The sequence below is a fragment of the Caretta caretta genome, chromosome 12 (assembly GCF_965140235.1).
Source record: "Caretta caretta isolate rCarCar2 chromosome 12, rCarCar1.hap1, whole genome shotgun sequence".
NCBI lineage: Eukaryota > Metazoa > Chordata > Testudines > Cheloniidae > Caretta > Caretta caretta.
In genome coordinates, this window is record NC_134217.1 from 5,063,915 (window position 1) to 5,091,671 (window position 27,757).

The 27,757-nt window shown below is 53.5% G+C and overlaps 2 protein-coding genes across 2 annotated transcripts in view; both read left to right on the plus strand.

The window, feature by feature from the left end:
* The window catches only part of EDC4 (enhancer of mRNA decapping 4), a 59,083-nt gene extending 45,428 nt beyond the window's left edge, over positions 1–13,655 (plus strand). Inside the window, exons 20-29 of the mRNA XM_075118282.1 lie at positions 588–740; positions 2,240–2,276; positions 3,638–3,818; positions 4,378–4,533; positions 5,750–5,865; positions 7,322–7,487; positions 8,543–8,729; positions 9,921–10,140; positions 10,931–11,094; positions 12,632–13,655. Coding sequence (XP_074974383.1) covers positions 588–740; positions 2,240–2,276; positions 3,638–3,818; positions 4,378–4,533; positions 5,750–5,865; positions 7,322–7,487; positions 8,543–8,729; positions 9,921–10,140; positions 10,931–11,094; positions 12,632–12,824 — 1,573 coding nt within the window. The 3' untranslated portion in view covers positions 12,825–13,655. The remainder of the gene's footprint in view (positions 1–587; positions 741–2,239; positions 2,277–3,637; positions 3,819–4,377; positions 4,534–5,749; positions 5,866–7,321; positions 7,488–8,542; positions 8,730–9,920; positions 10,141–10,930; positions 11,095–12,631) is intronic.
* Positions 13,656–17,840: 4,185 nt separating this feature from the next.
* Positions 17,841–27,757, plus strand: part of NRN1L (neuritin 1 like) — a 33,387-nt gene continuing 23,470 nt past the window's right edge. Inside the window, exon 1 of the mRNA XM_048816464.2 lies at positions 17,841–17,971. Coding sequence (XP_048672421.2) covers positions 17,908–17,971 — 64 coding nt within the window. The 5' untranslated portion in view covers positions 17,841–17,907. The remainder of the gene's footprint in view (positions 17,972–27,757) is intronic.

Genomic DNA, 27,757 nt, shown 5'->3' on the forward strand with positions numbered 1-27,757 from the left:
AACCAATGGGCACCGTTTGGTGGAGCCCAGCCCTTGAGTGTAAAGCAAGGTAGATCGAGTGCCCATGGACACTGCTGTGCTCTCCGAGATCCTGCCCAGTCATGGCCTGCCCTTCACCACCAGGGGCTGCTCCTACATGCCAAATTCTCACTGCCTTCAGTGGGAGAGCTGCAGCCAGAGGTGGCAGGGTCAGTCCCCTCCCGTCAGTGGGTAGTTCAGTTACTGCCTGGACGGCCCTCGGTCTCTCCACGCTGTGGTTCTCACTGGGTTACGGCACCTTCAGCCGCTCGGCTTGAGAGGCATGTTGTGCTGGGTCCCCTCCCTAGTCAGCAAATTCCACACTGGGGAGCAGTTAGAGACCTCTGCAGCCCAGCCTAATGCAGAGACTACAGGTCTCATCATGCCATGCTTCATCTTGATCTGAGCAGCCTGGTTCCTTGGGTCAAGGTGGAGCACTTCATGCTGGGCCCTGCGGACTCCTCTGGATTGACGACCTAGCCGGCTGTAGGGCAGGGTGGCTGAAGCCCCGTCGGGCTGGCTCTCCCCAGTACTGCTAGCAACCTCCTCTCCCTGGTCTTCTTTTGCAGTGACCATGATGATGAAGTTGCAAGTTTGGCTTCTACATCAGGCGGGTTTAGTGCCAAAGCATCTGCACAGAGGCTGCCTGTGAAGGACTGGAAAGCCAAGGTGTCCCCTCGGGCTTCCCCCAAGCTCAAACGGAAGGGCAAGAAAGATGACGGGTACGCTGGGCTTCCAGGGCAGACAGCTGTGGGATTGGCAGCACAGGGTTGCAATCTGAGAAACCCACTAGCAGATAAGCTAGCCAGTGGTGCCCTAGAGCTGCTGCTGTCTGCACACGGGGATCTGAGCTTTGTGAGCAGTAACCCGCCAGCCCTGGTGAAAGCGCTGCATTGGCCATCACAGAGGGGCATGGGAGCGGGCTCTGTCCTGCCCTTCCAGGGGGGGCTGCAGGGCCAGCACAGGCTTCAGAAGAACTTGTGGGAGGCAGGCTCATTACAGTGAGATGAATGAGAGGGGTACACAGCCTCGTTTCTACTCCTGTGCTGCCCCATGGCAGAGCAATCTGCCCCACTTCGGGGAAGGCTCCTTCAGGATGGTCATTCTCTAAACGTTTTTCAGCACCCAGCATGACAGAGCTCTGATCTGGGTGGCTTCTAGGCCCAACCACAGTGGCCACATGCAGTAACATCTGGCACCTGCCTGCTGCGTCTGTGTTTGAAACTTGACCGTATGAATGTGCTCTGGCTGAAACTTGATCAGCTGAAGGGTCAGCCCATGAGAAGGTGATCAGGTAGCACAGTCCAATGTGCTAAGTCCTGTGTACAGGAAAATCAGTGCAACCTCTGCAAATGGCTTTGTACTCCTGTGCTTTTCATACGGCTCCAGGGACTGGTTTGGAGCTGTCCTTGTGTATGTCATGATTGCAGACCACAGGCTGGGACTTTAGATTGTTGGTTGCAGGAACAGGAATCTCTGCTGAGAAATGCCATTTGCCTCCCACGTCCCAGTCCTTTTCAGACAACTGAATTGCTGCTGTCGTGCTTGCGGGCCATCCAGGCTGTGAGCCGCCAGCGCATGCCTCCCTCTTGCCAGGTTTGGATCAACATGGAGTCACGGGTTTGCAGGAGCCAAACTGGTCTCTCCTGCTTAACAAACCAGTCTTTGTTCAGTCCATACTGCAATATATGGCTCCAGACAGTCCTTACACACACTCTTTAAGAACTTCAAAATGTGCACCTGATCTTTTTCTATAAGAAAGAGAGAAAACTGCCATGTTGATGTTTGAGTAGATAACATCAGGGGAGTGACTTCTCTGTCCCCAAATTCAGTCAAGGCTCAACAGCCTAGGCTGTGGTCATGCTGTGTGAACAGCAGGGGAGCCAGTGACCCTCAGGCCAAAGGGCCAGGCCCAGTAGGTGCCCTGTGTCAAATCAGCCCACCTAGAGGAGCCGTGTAAGGGTCCCTTGAGTCTTACTCACTAGGGGTAGTAATTCTTGGCTTTGATACAGTTCTGTACCAACATGAACTCTGTACCCTCCTGGTGCTCTTGTGTTGGTGGTGGAACAGACAGAAGGGGGGCAGATGCCGGATGGTGGGGGGGTGAAAGTTATAGGTGGAATCAAAAGCCCAGACCCAGCTCAGTCAGTGTTGGTGAAAGACTCTGACCCCGGGCTGGGTGCAATTCACATGGTTATGGTAACTCTTCTTTTGATTCCAGGGATGTGACCCAGTCCCCAAGATCATGTGATCGCCAGGTTAGTCCCAGTGGGAATCCGACACTCCATCACCTGCTTGCTTGTTAGCTAGCTCACTGATGACTTAAAGGAAAGCCCATCCCAGCTCCCTCAGCGTCTGTTGCAGAGCTTGGGGCCTGTGCTCCGTGAGCCGGCAGGGCATGCCAGCTGTGCTTTGCTGCTCACTAAGGCCCTGCAGAACTTGCTTAGCTCTGTGGCTTGCAGATGGTCTGAGAGGGGTGCCCAGACTTGATGAGACCAGTGGCTTCCTTTGCAGCTTGCCACATCTGATTTGCATATACGTGGTCCTGCTTTTTCCAATCCAACCTGCCCAGTCACAGCTCTGGTATTTGCTCCTGCGTGAGACCAATAGAAATCACTTTGAGTGCGCCAGCCGTGGGAGAACAAGGCATTCCTAGCCCCATTGGGACAGAGCAGCTCTGGCCTGTTCAAGCTCCTTATCTCTGCTGGTTGTACCTCCATGTCCAATGGAGAGTGTAGCGTGCTGGGACCACGTTTTAGGACTCATTGGGATGCCCTTGGGACACCGAGGGCTCAGCCAGCCTCTAGAGTGGGGTCTACTGCCTGTAGCACCGGGTTTCAGATGGCTTCCCGCTAGGTTAAAGTCTGGCTCCAGCTGATGCGGGTGAAGCACCTCCGTAGATTCCAAGGTCAGAAGGGACCAATGTGATCATCTAGTCTGACCATCTGGATAATATGGGCCAGAGAACATCTCCAAAATAACTTCCCCTTCCTCCAGGCATGGAGCTGGCCAGAGCCACTTCCCCTCCTGAGCTAGAGGAAGTGCCATGGTGCTGGCCCTGTGAATGGCAGTGCACCCCCCAAACAATGCATTGCTCCATCGTAAGTGCCTGAGGCCAGCTGTTTAAATCCCGGGGCTTTCCGCTTCTCTGACAGCAGAGACCTATATCCTCTAAGTGTTGTAGGCAGCTGCAGGGATCCAGTGAGAGGGGGCTAGGCTCTGGTTTGCACATGACCTTTGGGGAGCAAAAGATTTGGAGTTAGACAGCCTGGGAAGGTCTGGGCAGGGTTCGCTCCCAGTCAGCTCAATCTCTTAGGTCATGGAAGAAACCTGGGACATGGTGTGTTTTGCGGTCTCATCGGTGTGCTCCTGTAAAGCCAAAGTGCTGATCCTATTGGAGATGGGGGGAATTGTGCCACTTGGCTTCCTTGAGGCCTGGGACAGGCCCTGAATCTTATCATGGTTGTGTTGAGCTTTGCTCCTGGGCTTAAGTGGTGGGTGAACTGGCCCTGGGTTTCCCTAGCAGGGGCTCAACCTCTCTGCTGACCTCCGATCTCAGTACAGATGCAGTGGCCAGTGGAGTCAGAGCATATCATTTGGCTGCCTTGTCTGCAAACAGGTGACTGCCGAGTGCCAGGATGAGCTGATGTCTCTGCTGCGGAGCCAACAGAGGGAGCTCACAGAACTGAGACAGAACCAGATGGAACTAATGCAGAGACTTACTGACCACCTGGATGCTGTGCAGAGCTCCCTCATGGGTCACATGGAACGAGTGATTGATTCTCAGCAAGAACAAGAGCGTATCCTTCCTGGCAAACCCCTCTCGGGGCCAGCATGCCACAGGGCCGGCCTTCTGGGGTGAGTGGTGCTGCAGGAGAGACATCATAGTTTCCCGTCAGTCCCAGCGGCCATATATCTGTACCATAAAATCACCTTGGAGTTCAGCAGTCACTGCTCAAGGGTGCCAGGGCTGGGATGGGGGGTTGCTGCAGTGCAGGGTTGGGGGGCACCGGAAGAGCTGTGTGGGGTCCCAGCACTCGAATAGCAGGGGATGCTGTGGTGCGGGGTTGATGGTTCTTGTCAGGTGCTTGCTAGTGGCCAGCCTGCACTGCACCTGGTTCCGGTTACTGCTCTTGATCCCTCCCGTGGCCTGTTTGCTGGCAGGTGGGGTTATAAGAGCTAACACAGCCGTATCTTGGAGTCCCCCATTACCGAAGGCCCAAGCTTGCTCTTCTGGAAGCCGCAGGTGGTGCAGGAGATAGTATGTATCTGGTCAGTGCCCATCACCAGAGGAGAGGAGTGCCGGGATCGGAGAGGGCATCTCCTGGAGGCTGTTGCTCCTTAATGTGTGACCTCCAGAGCGGAGGCTGGACCGAGCTCTGACCGAGGGGCAGCAGCGGAACGGGCAGCTCCAGGAGCACCTGTCCCAGCAGCTGTCGCAGTCCCTCTCCACTGCTGCATGCAATCGCCTGGAGAGGACCATCCGCGAGGAGATGAAAAAGACAGTACCCCAGTGTAAGTGCTGATGCTGGGTAGTTTATACGGCGTGGGCCCAGCAGGTAGGTGTGAAGCCGCATGCTGCAGGGCGGCAATAGGTGGCGCAGGACTGTGGATGTGGCATGCTTAGCCCTGAGAACCTCCTGGCATCGCAGACCTCTCCGGAGACTGGGATCTGTGATGGGCTCGCAGGAGCTCCTGGAGGAGGGATGTGCTGCTCTGGAAGGGGTCTTGAGCCATGTCTACGTGGCGGGTGCTATCAGTGGCATAGCTATGGCACCACAGTATAGACACAAAGTAGAGCGAGGAGGGTTTTTCCATCCCTGTGGGAACTCAGTCTCCCCAAGCGACGGTAGCTAGGCTGACAGAAGCATTTGTCCATCGACCTACCCAGTGGTGGGCAAACTACAGTTCGGGGGCCACAACCGGCCCTCTAGACGTTTTAATCCAGCCCTCAAGCTCCCGCCGGGAAGCAGAGTTCGGGGCTTGCCCCGTTCTGGTGCTCCAGCCGGGAGCAGGGTCGGGGTCTTGCCCCACTCCGCACAGTTCCCGGAAGCAGGGGTGTGTCCCCTCTCCGGCTCCTATGCATAGGGGCAGCCAGAGGGCTCTGCACGCTGCCCCCGCTCCAAGTGCTGCCCCCCGCAGCTCCCATTGGTCAGGAATTGCAGCCAATGGGAGCTGCAGGGGCGGCGCCTACAGACAGAGCAGGGTGCAGAGCCGCTTGGCCGCACCTCCACGTAGGAGCCAGAGGGGGACATGCCGCTGTTTCTGGGAGCTGCTTGAGGTAAGTGCCACCCGGAGTCTGCACCCCTGACCTCCTCCCACACCTCAATTCCCTTCGAAGCCCCAATCCCACTGCAAACCCCTGAGTCCCAGCCGGGAGCACCCTCCTGCACCCCCAACCCCTCATCCCCAGCCCCACCCCAGAGCCTGCACCTCGAACTGGAGCCCTCCCACACCCCAACCCCTAATTTTGTGAGCATTCATGACCCGCCATACAATTTCCATACCCAGATATGGCCCTCTGGCCAAAAAGTTTGCCCACCCCTGACCTAGCCACATAGGCAGTAGGTTGGCAGAGCTGCGGTGCTCGAGGGTAGATTTTTCACACCCCTGAGAACGATGACCAGGCTCGAGGTGATTCTGGGTGCCATGGCACCCTCCCACTGCTCGGCAAGGGAAAAGCCAAAGTGCTCGGGTGAACCTGAGTCACCTTTTCCTTTGTCACGCCCAGACATTTCCAAGAGCCTGGACCCTGTCACTGGCCAGCTGAGCAATACGATTGCCGCCAAGCTCACCGCTGTCGAGGGAACATTGAAGGAAAACATCACCAAGCTAGTGAAATCAAAGGTAAGGCCCAGACCAACAACCACCTGGCCATCCTGTGTTCCCCTTCTGGGGTGAGCCACTCACAGCTGACACGTTGCCTGCCCCTCAGCGGGGGCTCAACACAGTTTAGCAGCTAGCATAGGCAGATGAGACCCCTTGTCTGGATTGTTGAGGAACCAGGCACCAGCTCCCGCCAGTCTCTCATCCGCTTCTTAGGCCTTGCTCTGCCTAGTTTCCCTGTCCAGGAGGGCACTGTGTGTTTGAATGCACGACCAGTGATCATTCCTGAAAGTGCCTTCACCTCCCCTGGCAGCTGAAACAGGCTCAGGCCCAGGCCCAGAAGCCGTGCCTTAGTGTCGGGAACAGCCCCAGTGCAGCCAGCCTGGGTCGGCAAGTCTGCTTCTCCTGCACTTTGCCCCAAAGCCAGTGGGAGCCGTTGGCATGTGCAGGTGACGGGCAACCTGTTTGCTGGCCCTTCCAGCACCAGAGCTGCCTCTCAGCATTAGCAGAGAACAGGAAGCCAGGTGGGAGAAAGGTGTTTGGCACTTTGTGTTGTCGTCTCTCCGTCCCGTCGCTCGGATCTAGCTGGGTGGCAAGTGGTGGTGATGCAGGGCCAGGGGAAGCTGCTCTGTCCCTCATGTTTGGGAGTGTTTTTCCTAGTGGGGTTTTAACTGCATTTTTCCAAGTGGAATCTCCTGTTGTTTCCTACCCGTGTGTTGAATCAGAGCCCCATCCACGTAATTCCTCTCTGCTCACGAGCATTTGCAACCACCTCCAGAGTGTCTGACAAGCACGCGATCCCCCCGTCAGACTAATAACTAATGAAGATGTTAAGCTGGGGACTAACCCCACCTCCTAGGGTCCCCCAAGACTTGGCCCAGTGCCATTTTATTCATTAACCCCCCCCACACCGCACCACCAAAGTTCACACGCTGCCATGATCCTTGGTTTATGGCTATCCGGCCGCTTTCTCTCAGACTGTGTTGGTCTAAGCCAGCAGTTCTCAAACTGTGGGTCATGCCACTCGGTGCTTGCGCTCCCTTTGCCCCAAGATGGACAGCAATGTTCCTCCCTCGGTCTTAGTGGGTTTGCCGTTTCCAGGCTCCCTCTGCTTTGTGTGTGGAAGATCACTGCTGTGTTTACTCTTCTTCGCTCCTTCAACTCTGTTCTCACGGCTGCTCGCCAGCTCCCTGCCTCAGCGAGAGCTAGCAGGTTAAGGGGGAAGAGCCACCCATGGCGCTAAAGTACCAGGAAACCTGGATGTTCCTTTGGGCGCACTCGTTCAGATCCCCCAGCCATCAGATCATCGTGTTAACACTTAGGCTTGGTGGGCTCGTGGCCCAGGGCAAATGGACGGGGGGTTAACTGCTTCTGGCTTGTCCAGGGACTTGCAGGTGGGTTGGGGGAGGCGAAGTGCCTCCATCCTAGGTGTGCAGCAGGAAAATGCTAAACTCGGGGTCTCCTGTGTTCTTGGAAGAACCTGACAGACGCCGTTGCGAGGGCAGCGGCGGATGCTCTGCAGGGGCCCATCCAGTCGGCGTACAAGGAAGCGTTCCAGAGCGTTGTGTTGCCAGCGTTTGAGAAGAGCTGCCAGTCCATGTTCCAGCAAATCAACGACACCTTCAAGCAGGGGACGCAGGAATGTGAGTCCTGTTGGAAACCGAGATCTGCCCTCATGTAGTGCGGTTCCTCGTCAGAGAGCTTTACGGAGAATTACTGCTCCTCACGGCCTCTCTATGAGGAAGGGAAGTGTAATCCCTCTTCTACAGATGGGAAAACTGAGGAAGGGGTGAGGGGAGCTTGAAGAGGACATTAAAAGCTCAGATTAGATCTGGGGTGTGCCTGGCTCCCAGTCCTGTAGGCAGACTGCTGGGCCGCATCTCTAGTTCTGCCGGCAAGATAGCCTCACTGTACCAGCCATTTCTCTTGCTCAGCTGCAGGGTAGGACCATCTCCACACTGGACCCTGTCTGTCAGTGGTCAACCTGGGATGCTGCTGGAGGAAGTGAACTCCCCTGGGCACCCCAGGATGGCTGGGGGGACTGTGTAGTGCTGCATAAGGGACTCTCGTCCCTGCCTGTCTGCACCCCCTCAGTGAGCCAAGCCTTGGAGCTTGTTCCCCAGCGTGCTGTCGGGCAACGTGCTCCTCTGACCCCAGCTCACGTGCACTGCTGGCCTCCAGCCTTTCTGGTTGGTTCTGCACCTTTCCAGCCATTCGCCTAGCGACATGTTCCCCAGGTCAGCAGGGCCCCTCCCTGCCCTTGTGAGCTCTCAAAGGCTGCTGCTCCTTTGCAGAGCTTGCATCCCCATTGCCTTTGATCAGACCATCTTCTGAACCTCAAAATCCATCACGAAATAGCCCCTTTGATCTCTGCAGGCCTCCCCTCTCCTGGCTCCAGCCTAGGAAATGTCTCCAGTGCCTGTCCTGTGGCCTTATTGGTATTGAGCCCCTTTGCCAACTGTGCCCAAGTATACGCTCTGCCCCGCCCTGCCCGATGGAACAGCCCAGCAAAGCCCAGCCACTCAGAACCTGTCGGGTTTGCTGTTCTGCCAGGCGCATGGCCCTTTGCTCCTGATGGGGAGGAGGCTGGAGGTCACAGATCACACACAGGGTTTGGTAGCCCCCCCTAGTAGCTGGGCTCTGCTGGGGGATGGTGTGGTGATTGGCAGCGCTCTGAGGGACCGTCTGACTGTTGCAGATATCCAGCAGCTTGAGACTCACATGAAGAACAAGAAGGCGCGAGACCAGGAGGCCCGAGACTCCATGCTGGGCCAGCTCCGGCAGCTGATCAGCACCTTCCAGAGCAGCACAGATCAGCTGGCCTCCACCATCACTAGCAGCGTGCACACCGAAGTGCAGCATCAGCTGCATGTCATTGTGGGCAAGTAAGTCAGGCATTGGGTCTGGGGCTTCTGCTGGATTGGACATGCAGGAGGAATGGGCAGGGACGGGGGGGGGGGTGCCAAAGAGCCCATGGCATGCTGCCCTGTGAGGGTGCAGCATGTGACGTTCTGCTTTTCAGCAGGCGCTTCGGCAGGCTTGTGCGACTCTGCTGCTCTCAAAGGCATAGAACGGGGCCACGCTGGCTTGTGGCTCGCTCTGTAACATGCAGCTGCCTCTTCGTTCTAAATGGAAGCTTGGTCCCTGGCATGCACACGCTGCCACTCGGGCAGAGCCCTGGGCACACCGTGGGGCACAGCAACTCCCTTCCACAAGGACTCTGATTTGACGCTGCTGTTTGCAGCATCTCCCTGATGCACCATGTCCTCAGCCAGCCTGGGGGAATCCCTCACTCTCCCCCTGTTCTGCAGCAACGCATGCCTTGGCATCTAGGGAAACCCCAGCAGTGAAACAAACTTCAGGTGGGCGAGCTGATCCTCGACTCTCGCTGTCGAGAGGCCTGGATGGCAGCGTCCCTGCGTGTTTCCAGCCAGCACAGCATGTACCTTCCCAGAGAGAAGATTTTCCTGTCCTCCTGGGAAGTCTCCACTGGGTTCCAGGGAATCTCTGCTGGTCTGACATGGCTGCAGCTGGCCAGAGTTTCGCCCTTTATGCCCATTATGAGCTGGGGCCCGTGTCCCGGAAGACAGGTGTCCACATCTCAGAGAGCACCCTCTCCATTGGCACTAACTCTCCCTTATCAAGGGCTTGAGTGGGGACTTGGCTCCCCTGCATCTTACAGGTGTTCCTTTCAGAGTGCATGGGTCAGTGGGGGAACTAGCCCAGCTGTGTGTGGTGGGACTGCTTGGGCAGGGATCTCTACAACCTGTCACCAGCACCAGACGCATGCAGAAGTTCAAACATCTGCTCGCTAAGGAATGGGGGAGAATGGGGCCCTGCGAATGCCTCTCCTGCAGATTCCTAGCCCCGGGCGCCTGTGCAGGGGCTCTGCCGAATTCCAGGTACTTAGTGTCTGTGCCTGGGCACCGAAGCCCTTCATGTTAACCCTTGGGGCTCATGCCAGTGTAAACTGTGAGAAGCGCCTATGCTGATAGCTGGAGCCCTGCTTGACCAGCGCGAGAGCAGCGCAATCCCTGGCAGCTCCATCCTGTTCTCACACCTCCCTCTGTTTCTAGCATGCAGGACTCTATTCTGACCCAGGTGCAGAGGGTTATCAAGGGAGAGGTGAGCCTGGCCATGAAGGAGCAGCAAGCGGCCGTCACCTCGAGCATTGTGCAGGCGATGCGCTCCGCAGCAGGCACGCCCATCCCCTCTGCTCACCTGGACTTCCAGTCTCAGCAGACTCACGTCCTGCAGCTGCTGCAGCAGGGCCGCCTCAACCAGGCTTTTCAGCAGGTACGCAGGCTGCCATGTAGGCCTGATCCTCCCAGAGGCGCCAAGATGTGTCCCCTGGCTCTGCCCAGGCGAGGAGATGGCCCCTTGTGCTGCTGTAGCTCCTCAGGAGCTAGGCTTTGCTAAGGCTCCCCCAAGGTGGGCAGCTCTGGCCACTGCAGCATTGTGGAGCTGGTGCTTCCCGTTCTGACAGCAGTGGGGTGGGGCAGGTGAAGGGTTAACTGTGAAAACGTAGAAAGCCTTGTAGTGCGGTGTATTAAAGTAGCTGATGTGCTTGACCCCAGCATACCAACACCTGTTAAGTGCAGGGCACTGTTACTCTGCCACTGAGCCAGCAGGGGGCGCAGAAAGAACAGTAGCGTCTAGGTTCCTCTCCCGGTCCCACGTGTGATCTGAGCACCATCCTACCCTGTGCCAGGCCCCATCGGTCTGGTTTCCCCTGCCCAGCGCTCTGAACAAACGCAGGCCATGCTCGTGGTGTTCCTGGGAGCGAAGGGCTAAATGCATGGACGGTGGAGGCAGTGCACTGAGTGACCTCCCCGCGCCACTGGGCTGAAGCCTGCAGACTCAATCTGCTGCTCCAGTCCTGGGGCTCCTAAGTGGAGACAGCTGTCCTTACCACGTGTGGTGCAGCCAAACTCCTTTCAGCTGGTGTGCTGAGTGAGCAGAGATCTCTGGGCAGGAAGGCCTGCGTTCAGCTGTGCCCAAGTATGCAGCAGGGCCTCCTCCCTCCATTGTAGTGCTCCTCAGTCCCCCTCCACCCCACATCTCTAAATACATACGTTTCTCGTAGACTCTCACAGCAGCTGATCTGAACCTGGTCCTATATGTCTGTGAGACGGTGGATCCTCAGCAGGTGTTTGGACAGCACCCATGTCCGCTCTCCCAGCCCGTCCTCCTGTCTCTCATTCAGCAGCTCTCCTCGGATCTGGGCACCCGCACCGAACTGAAACTGAAGTAAGTGTCGGTCCGGAGCGCCGCCCTGCCCCACCCTCTAGCGACAGGAATAGCAGTGTGTCTCTCCAGATTGGTTGTAGACAAGTACCAGGCAATGCTCATTCTGAGGAACAACTCAAACCCCTCCGGCATGTTACTGGCTTCTCCGCTCAGGAGAAGACCAGAGCATCGTCGTGGACAACTCAGTGAGAGGCTCTGCTCAGAGCACAGGCTGAAAAATAACGGCGACCCAACTATAGGGTTTGCTTTAGCTTCCATCACCAGTGTACCTAAGTGCTGAGTTGGGCTGTTTGCTGAGTGTGTGTATATGAAGATGAGAGGCTCTAAGCCAGTGATGTGCCCTCCCCCTGAATCCTGTGCTCAGTTCTGGTCACCCCACGGGAAAGTAGGCTTAGCCACGGTTTGGCAGTCTCTGGGGCAGGGCTCCTGGATTCTGGGGCACTTCCGTGTGACAGCCTGGAGGTTCATAGAAATGAAAATGTGGAGGTGTCTGTTGAACTGAATCCACTAATGAACAGGACAGCCAGCGCAATTCGCCTGGGATGATTTGATAGTTAATATAACTTTATGCTGCCCCGTGATCTTTAATTTCCATGTGCCGATGGTGCCTGGTGGAAGTTATCAGAGGTAGTGTTGGTAGATAGCAGTTTGGGACTTTGGGTTTTTACTAAAGTGCTCCGCAGTGAAGTCGTTAACACTTTCAGGTAATACTGACATCTTTAGATTTCAGAGTCAACTTCCCACTTAGCCTGAAGCAGTGACTCTCAGGGGTGGGAACTGGCTCACTAGCTGACTCTTAGGCTGCGCAGTGTGAAGGTTTCCCTCACAGCCATGAGGGCAGGAGACGTAGCTCTCTACTAGGACAGCAGAGATCCTGGAGCAGAGAGGATCTGATTCCATGATTGCAGAGCAGCAGGGCACATGGCCTCTGAAATAAAAAAGCTTGAGAAGGGCAACAGAAATGTCTGGAAGCCTGGAAAGGCAAATTCCCCTAGGACTTGATAGAGGGACTTCGAAAGGGGAGATCTGGCCTTTGATTCCCACAACGGTCCTAAGTTGGCTCTATGGGAGGACACAATACATTGCTGTCTGGGTCAAGGTGATTTCCTGCCATACTCTTAGATTTGATGATAGTGCTGCTTCCTGCCTGAGGTTCGGTCTGCTTTCACCCTTCGTTCCCTGTTTGGGGCTTGAGAGCTGCGTAGGTCACATGTTGCCCCAGTGCCAAATAAAGCTCACATTCTGCTTCACGCCGTGAAAACACCACTGAAGAAACCCCTTGTGCTTTATAGATCCGGTACAAAGTGCAGTCCAGGCAGAGTTCTAGCCGGTGAGTCCAAGCGACCAGGCTGCACATGGCACGCGGGGAGCTGTCTGCCAGCTGCCCCATGTGCTGAAGCGGGGGCAGCCTCGGACTTCTTGCTAAGAGACAAATCAGGAGCTAGCTACCTGAGCCGGTGCAGTGGAGACAGGAGGTGCCTGCACATTCCCTGGCTGAAGTGGAGTCGTAACCCTGGGCTTTCCTTTCTCCCCTCAGTTACCTGGAGGAGGCGGTGATGCACCTGGACCACAGCGACCCCATCACCCGAGACCACATGGGGTCGGTCATGAACCAGGTGCGGCAGAAGCTCTTCCAGTTCCTGCAGGCGGAATCTCACAACACCCTGAGCAAGCCGGCCCGCCGCCTCATGATCATGCTTCAGGGCTTGGTCACCCCCAGCATGACCTAACGGCGCACGGCTGCCCTGCGGGTTGCTGCCGGGGAGCCCGCCCTGCAGAGCCAGTAGTTACTAACCCCGTGTGGCTTGTGTTAAGAGCTCTTGCCAGGGAAATCTGTCAGCAAATCAGTGTGTGGTGTCTAAGGCAAGCCTGCTCGTCGCTAAGGCTAACGCCAGCTGTGTATAGCCCCAAATAATCACTCCACGCTCACTTGGCTTATTTTCTTAAACAGCCTCTTCTGGGAGCTCTGGGCCTCTCAGCACCCACCCCCATCCATCCCTGAGTCACCACCACCTGGTCACACGGCAGCACGGCCATTCCATTTCTTCCCCCTTTAGTTGGGCGTTTGCTCCCAGGAGTGGAGGAGAGGGGAGCGGGGATGGGGCTGGGCATGCACCCCTCACTCCCGGAAGGGGTCCCAGGCTGCCGCCCAGGAGCCCACAGAATCCTTCTCAGCCAGTTAGGCGGCTGACTCCCCAATGCTGTAGGGCGGGTGGAAGGGGGAAATGGTTTCTGTTAGCCCCTTGGTTCCCACAGTGACACTGGCTGAGCAGCAAGAAGCCTCGCTAGTCCCTCATGCAGGGCAGGTCTGGCGCCAGCAGGGGGCAGTGCGTGCACATCTCCTGCATTGGTTCTGAAGGGCAAGCCAAGCGGGGCTCTGGGGCAGTTTGGTCAGGGAGCATCATGCTGTGAGCCCCCCTGGGCTGTTCTTTCCATGTGCTGGAGCATGTCCAAGGATCCTTTACACCCTTTTTTTTTTTTCTTTTTATCTAAAATTTGAATCTTTCTTTTTTGAATAACATTAAGAAACGTTCAATAAATGACTTTTGGAAAAAAACAAACTACGAGCGTTGCCTCTGTTCTCGTCCCTTTGCACGGCATCTCGGGACAGCTGCTCCCCTGTTGGGGTGGAGGGACCCTTTAGGAGAGCAGCAGTGAGATTCTTTGGGAGGCCGTGGGATCTAGTGGCCGCAGTGCGGGAACGGGGGGTGAGGACTGCTGGGTTCTCTTCCTGAGTCTGCATCCAGCTTGCTGCTCAACTAGCTTTGACCTGCCTGATCAAAGCCACTAGTGTAATGGGGACAAGACCTTGCTCCAAGGAGGCGGCCCATTGATTGCTGTCTGTGAAGTGCCTGATACCAGCTGCGCCACTGTCATTTAGAGCTTTGCTGCTCTGATGCTGACCTGTGCTCAGGAGCAGTGGCTGGGTCCAGGAACACCCTCTGGGGCAGGGCTGGGTCTCCTTCAGGCCCCTGCAGCCGGGGAAGAGCAGTTCATCAGCCTTAGGGCTCATCGACACTTGGAGCTGCAGCATTTCAGTGTAGACGCTTACCTGTGCCAATGGGGAAGGGGTGGGGGCTCTCCCATCAGTGTAGTTAATCCACCTCCCCGAGAGGCAGTAGCTAGGTCAATGGAGAATTCCTCCATCAATATAGTGGCGTCTACACTAGGAATTAGGTTGGCTTAACTAAGCTGCTCCGGGGTGTGGATTTTTCACACCTGTGAGTGACGTAGGTAGGTCGACCTAATTTTTAGTGTAGACCAGGCCTGATTAATACAGTAATTTCATGAGTCACCTGAGCGGGGACATCTGTGTCCTGCACCCTGCCTCCGCCCCAATGCACCCCTAGCCAGCTGCAGGCATGAGATACCACCTGGCTCGCTCTGGCTGGCCGGAACACAGTGATCTGACAGTGTTGCTCTGCAGCTCCATCCAGCCCGGCTTGGCTAGCATGTGACAGCTAATCCCAGCCTCCATGCAGCCGCTCTTCCTGGTCAAGCTGATGGGAGCATTGCTGCGTGGCAGAAACCTGCAATACTTTGTAGGAACTGGAAGCAAGAGAAGTTCCTGCACGATGTGAACCCTGAAGCGGTGCCTGGAGACATGGAGCCAGCCCCACTGTAGGCAGGCAGTGGCAGCTGCCCCATCCCCCCTCGTGGTGAAAATCTCTGCCATGTGGAGGACTCTTGCCGGCTGTGGGGAATGCGGGGATCAGATCTTACACAACGGCAATCAGCTGGGGCAGGCCTGGCCACAGTATTCCGGCTGCTGCTCGGGGGGTTCTTGCAGCTCGATAAATCAAAAAGGCTTTAAGGATTAAAATACTGGGCAGGAAACCCTTGGGCTCCCAGCTGACTGTACATACAATGCACGAAGAGCCCCTGGGCCTAGTCACTCTCCAATCCCCAGAGCCAGAATGGGCTGGCCAGGTCACCTAGCCAGCCCCACCCCATCCTGGAAAGGGCCAGCAGGATCAAAACCCAGAGCAGCCTTGAACAGCTGTGGTAATGGGACTCCAGTGCCCCCTTCCAGCCACATCACCTGCCTTGGAGTTACAGCCTGTTACTACAATAACCGCCCCCTCCCCTCGCCAGTCTGGCTGGTCTGGTCTTTCTCCCCTCCCCTGTGTTGTTTGCACAGTCTGTCCCCTTAATCTCTTCCTAGCTGATACTCTCTAATCCTTTTATCAGCCGTGCCCTCCTTTGTTGGAGTCTCTTAAATTTGTCAGTCTTTTCCTTTCAGAAGGGTGAGATTTGCTGGGGGGTCCTTTGCCAGGCTGCAGAGAGGGCAGGATGGGCTCTGGGGCCTCTCCCGTTAAAACCCCGTCCCATGCAGCCCCACAGAGAGTGGGCATTTTTAGCTGTTGGACTGAGCCCATCTCCAAGAGCTTTGTTGGCATTCCAGTTACTGGAAGCCCCTTACAGTACAGAAATGAACTAACTTCTTTACTGAGTTCCTCTTAACTTGTGCTTCATTTGCAAATTTCATTCATCTAACAAGGAAGGGGAAAGAAGTATGGGTTTGAACTCGTAATTCCCTTGACTTGACATGACCCACAGTCACCTTAGCGTAACCTGCAGCCATCTACGTTTAGCCACCATAAATTGAAAACAAAAGCTAGAGTCAGGAGAATTTGGCCTTGATGTAGGCAGACAGATAGATAGAAATGTAGTAGCTGCAGCATTACGAACAGGGATAGATAGATATTCACAGTCATGAGAATGGGAGTCCTGAGTGTCTGCAGCTTCTTCTTGATAATAAAAAGCACAAGGGTTTGCTGTTGCAAGGCTATCCCACTAATGAGTGTATAGATAAGCAGACCTTGAAAAGATTTTGCTAATTTTGAAACCAACAAAAGCTAATGAGTAGGTGGTCTTAGGTATGTGAATCTTTGTATACTGAAAATAATTGGTTAGTGTTTTGCATAGCTATGCTTGGAGTAAAATAATTGGTTATGACATAGATAAGAGAAACCCTCATGTTAACTATGTAACGGGGGTCAGGAAATAAGCACATTGGACCTTTACTCTGGGATACAGCTCAAGACCAAAGCTGCTAGGATTTTTAACCCCTGCATGACTAGACTGTGTGGAAGCCAGAGTCCCAGATGAGATCAGACCCTGACTGCCCATTGGGAAACATCAGTCTGCTTTATTGGGAGTGGTCAGCATTAGATGCTTGGCATGTGTATTCTCAATTGCTAATAAATACATGTTTAAGAAAATTTACTGTGTGATAAAGACTCCTTTATTGTGACAAGCTCCCGTTAATTTATAGAGAGCCATTGTACCCCGAGGGGGAGGAAAGAGCCCTAAATTGTGTGGGTAACTGTGCCAGTAACCAGCTGGAGAAAGCTCACTACCTGAGTGTGTGTTCTTTACAAAAAAAATAAATAAATAAATCAGCAGTGAAAAAGTTAATAATGTTGACATTTACACTGTCGTCCTTAAGTTTCAGAGTTAACGTTTAAGCGGAATAAGAACATTTCACACCTCCTTTTTTCAGGTGGTCAGCAAATGCTGCATTAATTTCCTTCCCAGCATGACTTCCAAACGCAGACACTTTGTATTTTGTTAATGAAAGCTTAGATTTGGGAGCACGGTTCTGCAACAAAGCGCTCAGCCATGGAACTAGCTTGCCCAGCTCAGCCCATGCATGAATGCTGTAGTAGTTCCTGGAGGGAGAAGGTGCTGTGCTTCATTTCTCCATACATTGAAGTTAAAGCACCAGAGTAATCCACCACCACTTGCCACACTTCCCTTTGCTGCCAGGATCTGGCTCAAGCCCTTGGGAAGTGCAGTGAGACAGCATGCAAAATGCTAGAGAAATCCTGAATTCACTTCTCATCCGAGTCAAGGCTCCTAAAGTTTAACCAGCTTTCTTGAATGTCAAGTGTGAGAAGCAAAAGCCATATCCTCCCAGTGACAGATACGGCAATTTGGTTTATGGATCATTGTAGGCCACGGATTGTATGTAATTCCAGGGGGTGGGGTTGACCACAGCCCTCTGGGGGCTAACAACAGGGGCAGGTAATTAGGTAAATTACCCTGGTTGATGGGGCCTATGTGTTAATGGGTCTAGAACAATTCTATAAACTCTGCCCTGACCCCTGCTTAATGGACAAAAATCCCAGAGCTGTAACGGTCTCTGGGAAATGAGCGGACCATGATGTGGACAGTTGGCCTGGGCTTGATGGAAAACCGAATAGGATCAGAGGACAGGGATCAGGCTGAAGCCGAGACCCACCCCAGGGAGCAGTGGGGGGTGAGTAGGTAAATTCACTCAGGTTGTATTGTAACCCCCCTCCCAGCCCCAGAATCTCCGGCGTGCCGGTTCAGACCGGGTTCTCCAGCCTCAGAGGCCAGCAGACAAGCGAAGGACTTTTGGACCCATAGCTAGGCTTAACCAGAGAGGACCTTCTGCCCAAGGGGGCCCCGGTCCTTGGGAGGAGCGGGAAGGACTGACACCTGCCAGAGCCGCCGGCTGGGAGGACCTCGGGTAGGGTGACTAGCAGGGGGGCGGCGCAGGGGCTTTGATCGTTTGGAACCTGGCTCCCCGGTGCTGTCCCCTTCGCAGGAGATGCGCCTGCTTGGAAGGGGCCGGGTGGTATCGTGGGGCCGCCGGGGGGGCCAGAGCCCCGCGGCGGAGGGGCAGGGCCCGGGAGCCGCGCTGGAGGCGTGGAGCCCCGTGGGCGCCATGGGGCGGGGCGATGGGCCGGCGGGGGGCGGGGACCCGCCCGGGGCGCTTAGAGGAGGCTGCCGGCTGCGCGGAGCCGGGCGCACGGGGCGGGCAGGGTTCGGGCACCGGGCACCATGGGCAGCGGCCGCTGGAAGCTGCCCGCTTGGCTGGGGACGATGCTGCTGCTGCTGCACGTGGGTGAGTCCCCGGCCGGGCGGCGGGCTGGGGCCAGCCACGTGGGGCCCCCGGGCGTTGGGGCTGGGCTGACCGCGGTGGGGTCCGCTCAAGCTGGGAGTCGGGGCGCAGCCGGGAGCCCGAGGGCAGCAGCAGCTGCAGCAGGGCTGGGCTGTGCGGACCGGGGGGGACCCCTTGGGGGGAGCGGTGCCCGCTGCCGGGGGCACACGGCTGGCCTGCGGGGCAGCGGCCGCACAGGGTCTCCCCGCGGGGTCGCCGGGCCGGGCTGGGGGGCTGCGAGCGGGGGACTCTCCTGGCTTCCCCGTAACCAACTGGCGGCTTCGAGCGGGTGCGAGAGCCCCGGGGTTTGCCTCTGGCTCGTGTCCGGCGCTGGAGCTGGCGGCTCTGAGCGCCGGAGAAACCAGGGGCCTCCCGGTCACTCTGCTCCCCTGGGGCCCCGCCCCGGCACGGGGGGTGACCCTGGTCTGATGCTGCCTCCCAGCATGGTCCGTCCCCTCTGGGGTCCCAGCCCCCCAGGCTGCCCGGGGTCCCTGGGTGGGTTTTTCCCAGCTGGGGCAGTGGTGTGCGGCCCCGCGGTTGTCTGCCCGGATCTCATGCTCTAGCCCAGTGGCTCTCAACCTTTCCAGACGCCTGTCTCCCCCCCCACACACACACCCCCCACTTTCGGGAGTTTGATTTGTCTTGCCTACCCCCAAGCTTCACCTCACTTAAAAACTACTTGTTTAGGCAATCAGACATCAGAGTACAGAAGTGTGGCAGCCCCCCTTACTGACAAGTGGCTGACTCTCTCCTTTGTACCATGTCCTTATTAAAATAAATCCCTTGGAACAGAACTATTGTACTTGCAGTTCAGCGTATCCTATTCAGAGCAGTATGAACAAGGCATTGCCTGCCTGAGATTTTAGATTGTGCTGACTTCGCTGGTGCTTTTTATGTAGCCGGTTGTAAAACCAGACAAGTGTCTAGATGAGTTGATGCACCCCCTGGAAGACCGCTGAGCGCCCTAGGGGTGTGTGTACCCCTGGTTGAGAACCGCCGCTCTAGCCCAGCGCTGCAGTGTCTGGATTGAAACCTGCTTTGTAACAACACACTTTCCCCTTGGGCTTCAGAACAAAGGAGGGATTCTTGTAGCTTTACCCTTCTGAGGCGCGACAGGTCAGCACCCCATTGTGCTAGGTGCTGCAGCAAGGGTAGGAAAGGGACAATCATAGAATATCAGGGTTGGAAGGGACCTCAGGAGGTCATCTAGTCCAACCCCCTGCTCAGAGCAGGACCAATCCCTAAAGGGCCCCCTCAAGGATTGAACTCACAACCCTGGGTTTAGCAGGCCAATGCTCAAACCACTGAGCTATCCCTCCCCCTGCCCTGCCCCTCTGGGAGCTTCCAGGCTAGGCTGATACAGCCCCTTTCCAAGGCACCCTGGACAGGGAAACCTAGCCTTGTCCCTTTCTGCTGCTTTCTGATGGAGAAATAAAGGCTGATATTTGATGGGTTATTTGTCCTGCCTTAGAGACAAGGTGGGCGAGGTACTGTCTTTTATTGGACCAATTTCAGTGGATGAGAGAGACAGACAAGCTTTGGAGCTACGCTAACAGAGGTTGGTCCAATAAGAGCGATTACCTCCCTCACCTTGTCTCTAATATCCTGGAACTGACATGGCTACAATCACATTTAGAGGCAACCTGACTTGCCTTGGAGGGCTGGACAAGGAGCTTTCTTAGCCCTTCGCTGAAAGGGCAGCATGAGGTTGTGGCTTTAACCAAGGAGCTTTTCTCCTAAATGTTGGCTGGGGATTGGCATTAAATGAACTTTAACCAGAACAAGAAGCTCCAAACAGACTGAATGAAAAACTCCTTCCCCTCTCAATGAACCTGGTTTCCCTTCCTTGGTATTTCTGACTGCGCCTTCCACTTCTCCAGGGAAAACGGCGGGGGGGGGGGGGGGGAAATGTAAAAAGACAGAACTGTGTGCACCTGGCCTCTATCTGTTATTTCGTGTTTATTTCGGGGCCTTCTTTATCCAGAGAGGGAGGGAAAGAGCCCAAACCTCCTTCACAGGTCCCTTTAACCCCGATGGCCCATCTCCTATTCCCAGAGGAGGCTTGTAGGAAACGGCCCGCTAAAAGGCCAGAGTTTAGTTGCTGGAGGCTCTCTTTGTAAAGTTTGGCCCAGGAAGGAGACGGACTTTGTTGTTCCCACAGTGGGAATGTTGTCCGCTCCTGAGGGCGTTCTCCCTGCTTTGAGAGGGACGTCGGGCTTGCTTTGCCCTACTGAAGGGGCTGCGTAATGCAGGAGGCCGGAGAGGCTGCAGGGCTGGTGTGTGGGAAGATTGCTTTGCGTGGCGATAAGTAGATCTTATTACGGGTGGATTATTTGTTGAACATTCAGGAGGTCTTATTCCTGGTAAGCATATTAAAAATACAAATAAAAATACCACGTTTGTCAGGCGGCCATTCCTGGCCAGAGTTAGGGAGGAGGGCAGGATTAAGGGGCAGGGAGAGTCTTGGGCAGCTTCGCCTACTCTGGCACTCTGTTTGCCCACTCTGCTGGACAAGATAACTTACCTGCGAGGTTCCTGACATGGGGAACCTCTCAAAGATGCAGACTGTGGCAAATGGCATGTCATAATTCGTTCAGCAATGGTCATGTGAGTTGGAACATAACTTGTGTGTGTGCGAGGGGGTCTCCTGGCCTCCCAGCTCATGAACACGCACAAATCCCTGACGTTACCATTGCCTGCTTCTGCCTCCTACTGGAATGGTTGTATTCAGGTTTCTTTGTGTGTTGTTTTTCTCCCTTTCCACCGATGCTGGGAGCCAGGATGACAGACAAGAGGAATTGGAATCTTACTAGCATAACTGTGATCTAGTTGGTACTACTAAAACCTCGAGGGATGAGTCCCATGATGGGAATATTCAAATCAGTGGAAGAATCAAGTGCGCAAAGGGGAAGGGGAGTGGCACTCTGTCTCCAAAATGGCATTACCTGTTTCAGAGTCACTGATAACTCAGAAGAAAATGATCTTGAATGCTTACAGATCAATGTCCGAACAGATAAAGCACAAGATGGGGTATTTGGCGTCTGCTGCAGATGCCCAATATCACACTAGGGAACAGGATGACCGGCTCCTTACGCACCTATCTACAACGTTAGGAAAAGACGCTGCATGATCATGGACCACTTCAATCTGAGTGATGCACGCTGGAGGTCTCATGCTGCTAGTAGTAAAATATCCTTGGAATTTCTAAATATTCTAGATGACAATTTCCTAACTCTCCAAGTGTTGCATCCAACATGGGGGAATTCTGTAGTAGACTACTTCTTGACAGATAAAGAGAAACTGATCACAGAACTAAAAACGAATGGGAGCTTAGGTACATGTGACCATGATTTGATCACATTTATAATACACAAATAGAATAAAGTCCAGATGAGTGATATATACTTGGTGCTTTAAAAAGCTCAAATTACAGGGCCGAAAACAATTTGTGAGCCCAATCAGCTGAGAGGAAGAATTTAATCAGAAAAAAATGTCCATGATCGTTGGGAGTGGTTTAAGAATGCTTTGCTAGATGCCCCCAAAGCCCCAATCGAGGAATAAGACCATATTCTTTAAACTGACCTGGTTCAGAGGGGAAGTGAAGACCGCTATGAAGAAAAGAAAAAGAAATCGTATATAACAAATGCAAGAAAAGGGAAGCTGATAATGAGTACAAGTCAGAAGCTTGGAATTGTAGAAAATTGATAAGGGAAACAAAGGGATTTTAGATTAAAAAACTAGAGCAACATAAAATTAACATGGCCCACATTAAATGTATTAAAAGATGGCTGACTGAAAGGTCTCAAAATGTAATTGTAAATGGGGAATCATCATCAAGTGGTGTGTTTCTAGGAGGGTCCTTAAGAGACCAGTTCTTAGCCCTATGCTATTTAAAATGTTTATTAATGAACTGGAAGAAAACATAAAATCAGCACTGATAAAATTTGCAGATGATACAAAAATTGGGGATGTGGTAAATAATGAAGAGGACAGGTCGCTGATACAGAGAGATGTGGATTGCTTGATAAGCTGGATGCAAGCAAACAACGTGTGTTTTTAATATGGCTAAATGTAAATGTATACATTTAGGAACAAAGAATGTAGCTATACTTACAGAATGGGGAAGTCTATCCTGAGAAGCAGTGACTTTGAAAAACATTTGGGGGTCGTGGTGGATAATCAGCTGAACGTGAGCTCCCAGTGTGACCCTGTGGCCGAAAGGACTAATGCGACCCTGGGATGGATAAATGGGATGGCTGAGTGGGAACAGGGAGGTTATTTTACCTCTGTGTTTGGCACTGGTGCAACCGCTGCTAGAATTCTGTGTCCCGTTCTGGTGCCAAACCACTGAAGAAGGATGTTGATAAATTGGAGAGGGGTCAGAGAAGAGCCACGAGATTGATTAAAGGATCAGAAACCTGCCTTGTTGTGGTAGTCAAGGAGCTCAATCTATCTAGCTTAACAAAGAAAAGTGGAGGGCTGACTTGATCCCAGTTTGTAAGTAACTACACGGGGAACCAATAGTTAATAATGGGTCTTCTGTCCAGCAGAGAGTCTAACACGAGCCAATGGCTGGAAGTTGAAACTAGACAAATTCAGACTGGAAAGAACATGTAAATTTTTAACGGTGAGAATAATTCACCATTGGAACAACTTAGCAAGGGTTGTGGTGGATTCTCTATCGGTGCCAATTTTTCAATCAAGATGGGCTGTTCTAGGGATGATTTTTGGGCAGGTCTCTGGCCTGTGCTATACATGACGACAGACTAGATGATCACAATGGTCTCTTCTGCCCTTGGAATCATCTCCCTGAACCACCCTCCCACCGTCTGCTCCCTCATGCTCCCGTTGCTGTGTTGTCCGGGCACAGTGCTGTAGCCTGGCCCAAATGAGAGTTCTGAAGACCTGTCATCTCCTGGTTGCTTTCCCTAGGGCATGTGGCCACTCTCCACCCCAGTGCCTTTTGCTTCATGCCCTTCCCATGCAAGTCTGAGACTCCTTTAAACGCAAGGTGGGTGCAAACTCCTGAGCTTTTCCCAAGAGGCTTGGGGCCAGCTGGCTGAATTGGGTGAGAGAATTCACCTTTCCAAGTGTTGAGGGAAGTTGGCTGCTTGGCCACCAGTGTTATCTGGAAGTGTGAAAGGTCTGAGTTGTTTTGCTCTATGGAGTCATCTTTGTGGGCCAGGGTGGCGTTGGATTGAGTTACCCCAGGACGGGCAGGGGGAGAGTCTAGCGTGCAGTCTGGTTTGTTTTGCATGTCCAGGAGAGAGCGCCCCTGGACAGCCCAACGGCTTGTGAGGAGGAGCTTTTATGCCCTCAGCAGGGACGTTGCTATGGGGCAGCCCCGGTGCTGACTGGGTTTGGGATCAGTTTGCAGGCAGAGGAGAGAGGCAGGAGCAGAGGATGTGCTGACATCTGGTCATGGGGCCAGGACAAGATGGCTGCCTTGACTTGAGGGTTAACCAGTGTGAGCCCCTCACCTAGGGCATGGCAGTGGCTTGGGACTTCCGACAAATATGCTGCTTCTCCTGAGGTGTGTCCCAGCCTGTGCCTCACTCGGGCCCTACCTGCCCTGAGGCAGCTCCCCAGGCAGCCAGGTCCTGAGCCCTCTTCCCTACTCAGCCGCTGTGTGCCCCCTCCTCCCCCCCCGGACTCTGGATCTCGCACGCCTGGCTTCCTTTGTCCCCTTCCTGGCCCGAGAGCTGCCTTGCACCCCAGCACCCTTTCTGGGGCCAAGGGCTGAGCCGTTCTGCCCATCCATGGGGAGACAAGGGCTGGTTAGGACAACGTCACACCCCCTGTGGAAAGATCTCAGCATGCTCCTGATCTTTTCCTTTGTGGGTGGTGGTGGTTTAGATGAAAACAACACCGCTTGCTTGGAGCTTGTCATAGATATAAAGGGAAGGGTAACCACCTTTCTGTATACAGTGCTATAAAATCCCTCCTGGCCAGAGGCAAAACCCTTTCACCTGTAAAGGGTTAAGAAGCTAAGGTAACCTCGCTGGCACCTGACCCAAAATGGACAATGAGGGGACAAGATTCTTTCAAATGGCTGGTAAAATAAGCTGTGCTGGAGGGAATGTATATTCCTGTTTGTGTCTTTTTGTAACTTAAGGTTTTGCCTAGAGGGATTCTCTATGTTTTGAATCTGATTATCCTGTAAGGAATATGAACATCAAAATATATTCTAGCCTATACTCTACAGTCTAGGCAATAGGGCCTCGAGGCTTACAGAGGTGATTCTTTTACTTTTTCTTCTATTAAAATTCCTCTTTTAAGAACCTGACTGCTTTTTCATTGTTCTTAAGATCCAAGGGTTTGGGTCTGTGTTCACCTATACAAATTGGTGAGGATTCTTATCAAGCCCTCCTCAGGAAAGGGGGTGTAGGGCTTGGGGGGATATTTTGGGGGAAGACGTCTCCAAGTGGGCTCCTTCCCTGTTCTTTGTTTAAGCACTTGGTGGTGGCACCATAGGGGTCAAGGACAAGGCAAAGTTCGTACCTTGGGGAAGTTTTTAACCTAAGCTGGTAAGAATAAGCTTAGGGGGTCTTTCGTGCAGGTCCCCACATCTGTACCCTAGAGTTCAGAGTGGGGAAGGAACCTTGACATGGTGGCAGAGCGGTGGGATCATTTTGAGATCGTTTTGAACCAGAAGCACAGCAGGATTTTAAAGGGTTTTGTAAAAGGTGATTGCAGCTGTAGACTCTGTCTCTGCCTGGGGGACAGAGCAGCAGGCATAACAAAAGGATTTTTCTGTAGGCTGAGAACAGCCATCAGAGGAAATAGGTATCAGGTTACAGCACAGCAAAATTTTACAAGCCAGGTTTTTTTTTTCTTTCTAACTCTCAGGTATAGCTAGCTTAAAAACAGAGAGGTTAGAATGACAGAAAGCAATAATCAACAGAAGCTGGAATTAGCCAGATTTGGGGCTGAGGAAAAACAAAAGGAACATGAAAGATGGGTAGAACTCAGACAGATGGAGATGGATGTACAAGCAGCCAAAGAAAAAGAAAGGGAGGCTGCCCACCGGAGAGAAATGGAGGCAAAGGAAAAAGAACTGGAGGAGAAGGAAAAAGAGGAAGCATGCACTGGAGATGGAGAAAGCAAAGGCTCAGCAGAATATACTGAATAACCCTAACAATCCTTACCCAACAATCCACAAATGGGAGCGACTATGTCCACAGTATGATGAATCCAGTGATATTGCTGAACATTTTCTCACCTTTGAGAGACTGTGCACACTCCATAAAATTCCTGAAGCTCACAAGGTGACCAAATTGGTCGCAAAATTGACTGGAAGAGCTCTGAACATATTCAATAAGATGCCTAGTGATGAGGCTTCTGACTATAATAAATTCAAGGATTTGGTTTTAAAGCAATTTCAAGTTACACCTGAAACTTACCGAGTAAAATTTAGAGCCCTTAAGAGAGGACCTGAACTAAATAATGTGGCGCTTATAAACCAGATGAACAATATGTTAGATAAATGGGTCAAAGGAAGCGGTGTAACTAGCTTTGAAGGAATGTGTGATTTAATGATTCAAGAGCAATTCCTGAATATGTCCAAGGAGGATATAAAACAGTGTTCATGGGATCAGAAAATGGACTCGGCAGAAAGTCTTGCTGCTTATGCTGATCGATACGAGCAGTCCCAAACCACCAGAGAGGCGGGACAAACCAGAACAAAACGGGTGGAGGGAGGAGAGAGAAACAACCCTGGTCGCAGTTGGAGCAGATACCAGAAGGGACACCCTCAGACCACACCCTATACCGGGGGCAGCCCAAGGCCCCAACTACACCCCAAGGAAAGCTCCAGACACCTTATCGTCCCGCCACACCATTCTCCAGCAACCCACCTCGCCCCAGTGACCCGTCAGCTGGACGATGTTTTAAATGTAACGTGCCGGGGCATGTAAAGGCCAACTGCCCCAAGAACCCCAACAGATTACAGTTCATTGCACCAGAATCACACCAGAGGTCCTCAGGCCCAGATGCCTCCCAGATACCCTCAGAGTGGAGGGAAACTGTGAGTGTGGGCGGGAAGAAGGTCACCGCGTGGAGGGACACCGGAGCCCAAGTGCTGGCTATCCATGCTTCCTTTGGATGGAGGACCCCAATTTAATCTACCCAGTGGTCCAGGTGACGATTCAACCCTTCACGTCAAACCCTTTTGACTTGCCTATAGCCAAGTTGCCTGTCCAGTACAAGGGCTGGTCAGGAACATGGACTTTTGCAGTCTATGATGATTATCCCATCCCCATGCTGTTGGGGGAAGACTTGGCCAATCATGTAAAGCTAGCCAAGAAGGTGGGAATGGTCACCCGCAGCCAGGCTAAGCAAGCTGTCATGCCTAGCTCTGTTCTGGAGACTTCTACTAGGACTCGGTCGGGGTGATGGACCCGGACCCCATGCCAACGTCTGCAACAGCAATAGTGGATCCAGTCCCAGAGACCCAGACAGAGCCAGTCCCAGAACAGGAACCGGCAGGACAACCAGCACCAGACCCATTGCCAGCACTGAATCCAGTACTTGCAACTCCAACACCAGAGAGCCCCACCGAACCTGCACTGGCAGCAGCCGATAACCCTACACAAGAGGCTCAGCCGGAGCCTGAACCCCAACATAGTGCACCAGCGGAGAGCGGTTCACAGTCCACGGAAACAGCCCCATCACCTGCATCGCTTCCCAAGGGACCAAGCCCAGGCCCACAATCCAATGAGGGAACTGATGTTCCCAGCATCAAGGGAGCAGTTCCAGACCGAACAGGAAGCAGATGAAAGCCTACAGAGAGCTTGGACGGCGGCACGGAGCAACCCACTGCCTCTCAGCTCTTCTAATCGATCCAGGTTTGTTGTAGAAAGAGGACTTTTATACAAGGAAACTCTTTCTGGTGTCCACCAGGAAGACTGGCATCCTCAGAGACAGTTGGTAGTTCCAACTAAGTACCAGGTAAAGCTCTTAAGCATAGCCTACGATTATCCTAGTGGCCATGCTGGAGTGAACAGAACCAAAGACCATTTGGGAAAGTCATTCCACTGGGAGGGAATGGGCAAGGATGTTTCTACCCATGTCTGGTCTTGTGAGGTGTGCCAAAGAGTGGGAAAACCCCAAGACCAGGTCAAAGCCCCTCTCCAGCCACTCCCCATCATTGAAGTTCCATTTCAGCGAGTTGCTGTGGATATTCTGGATCCTTTTCTGAAAAAGACACCCAGAGGAAAGCAGTACATACTGATTTTTCATGGATTTTGTCCCCCGATGGCCGGAAGCAGTAGATCTAAGCAACTCTAGCACTAAAAGTGTGTGCCAGGCACTAGCAGACATTTTTGCCAGGGTAGGTTGGCCCTGTGACATCCTTACAGATGCAGGAACTAATTTCCAGGCAGGAACCATGGAAAGCCTTTGGGAAGCTCATGGGGTGAATCACTTGGTTGCCACTCCTTACCATCATCAAACAAATGGACTGTCTGAGAAGTTTAATGGAACTTTGGGGGCCATGATATGTACGTTTGTAAATGAGCACCCCAATGATTGGGGCCTAGTGTTGCAGCAGTTGCTCTTTGCCTACAGAGCTGTACCACATCCCAGTTTAGGGTTTTCACCATTTTAACTTGTGTATGGCCTCAAGGTTAAGGGGCCATTACAGTTGGTGAAGCAGCAATGGGAGGGATTTACACCTTCTCCAGAAACTAACATTCTGGACTTTGTAACCAACCTACAAAATACCCTCCGAACCTCTCTAGCCCTTGCTAA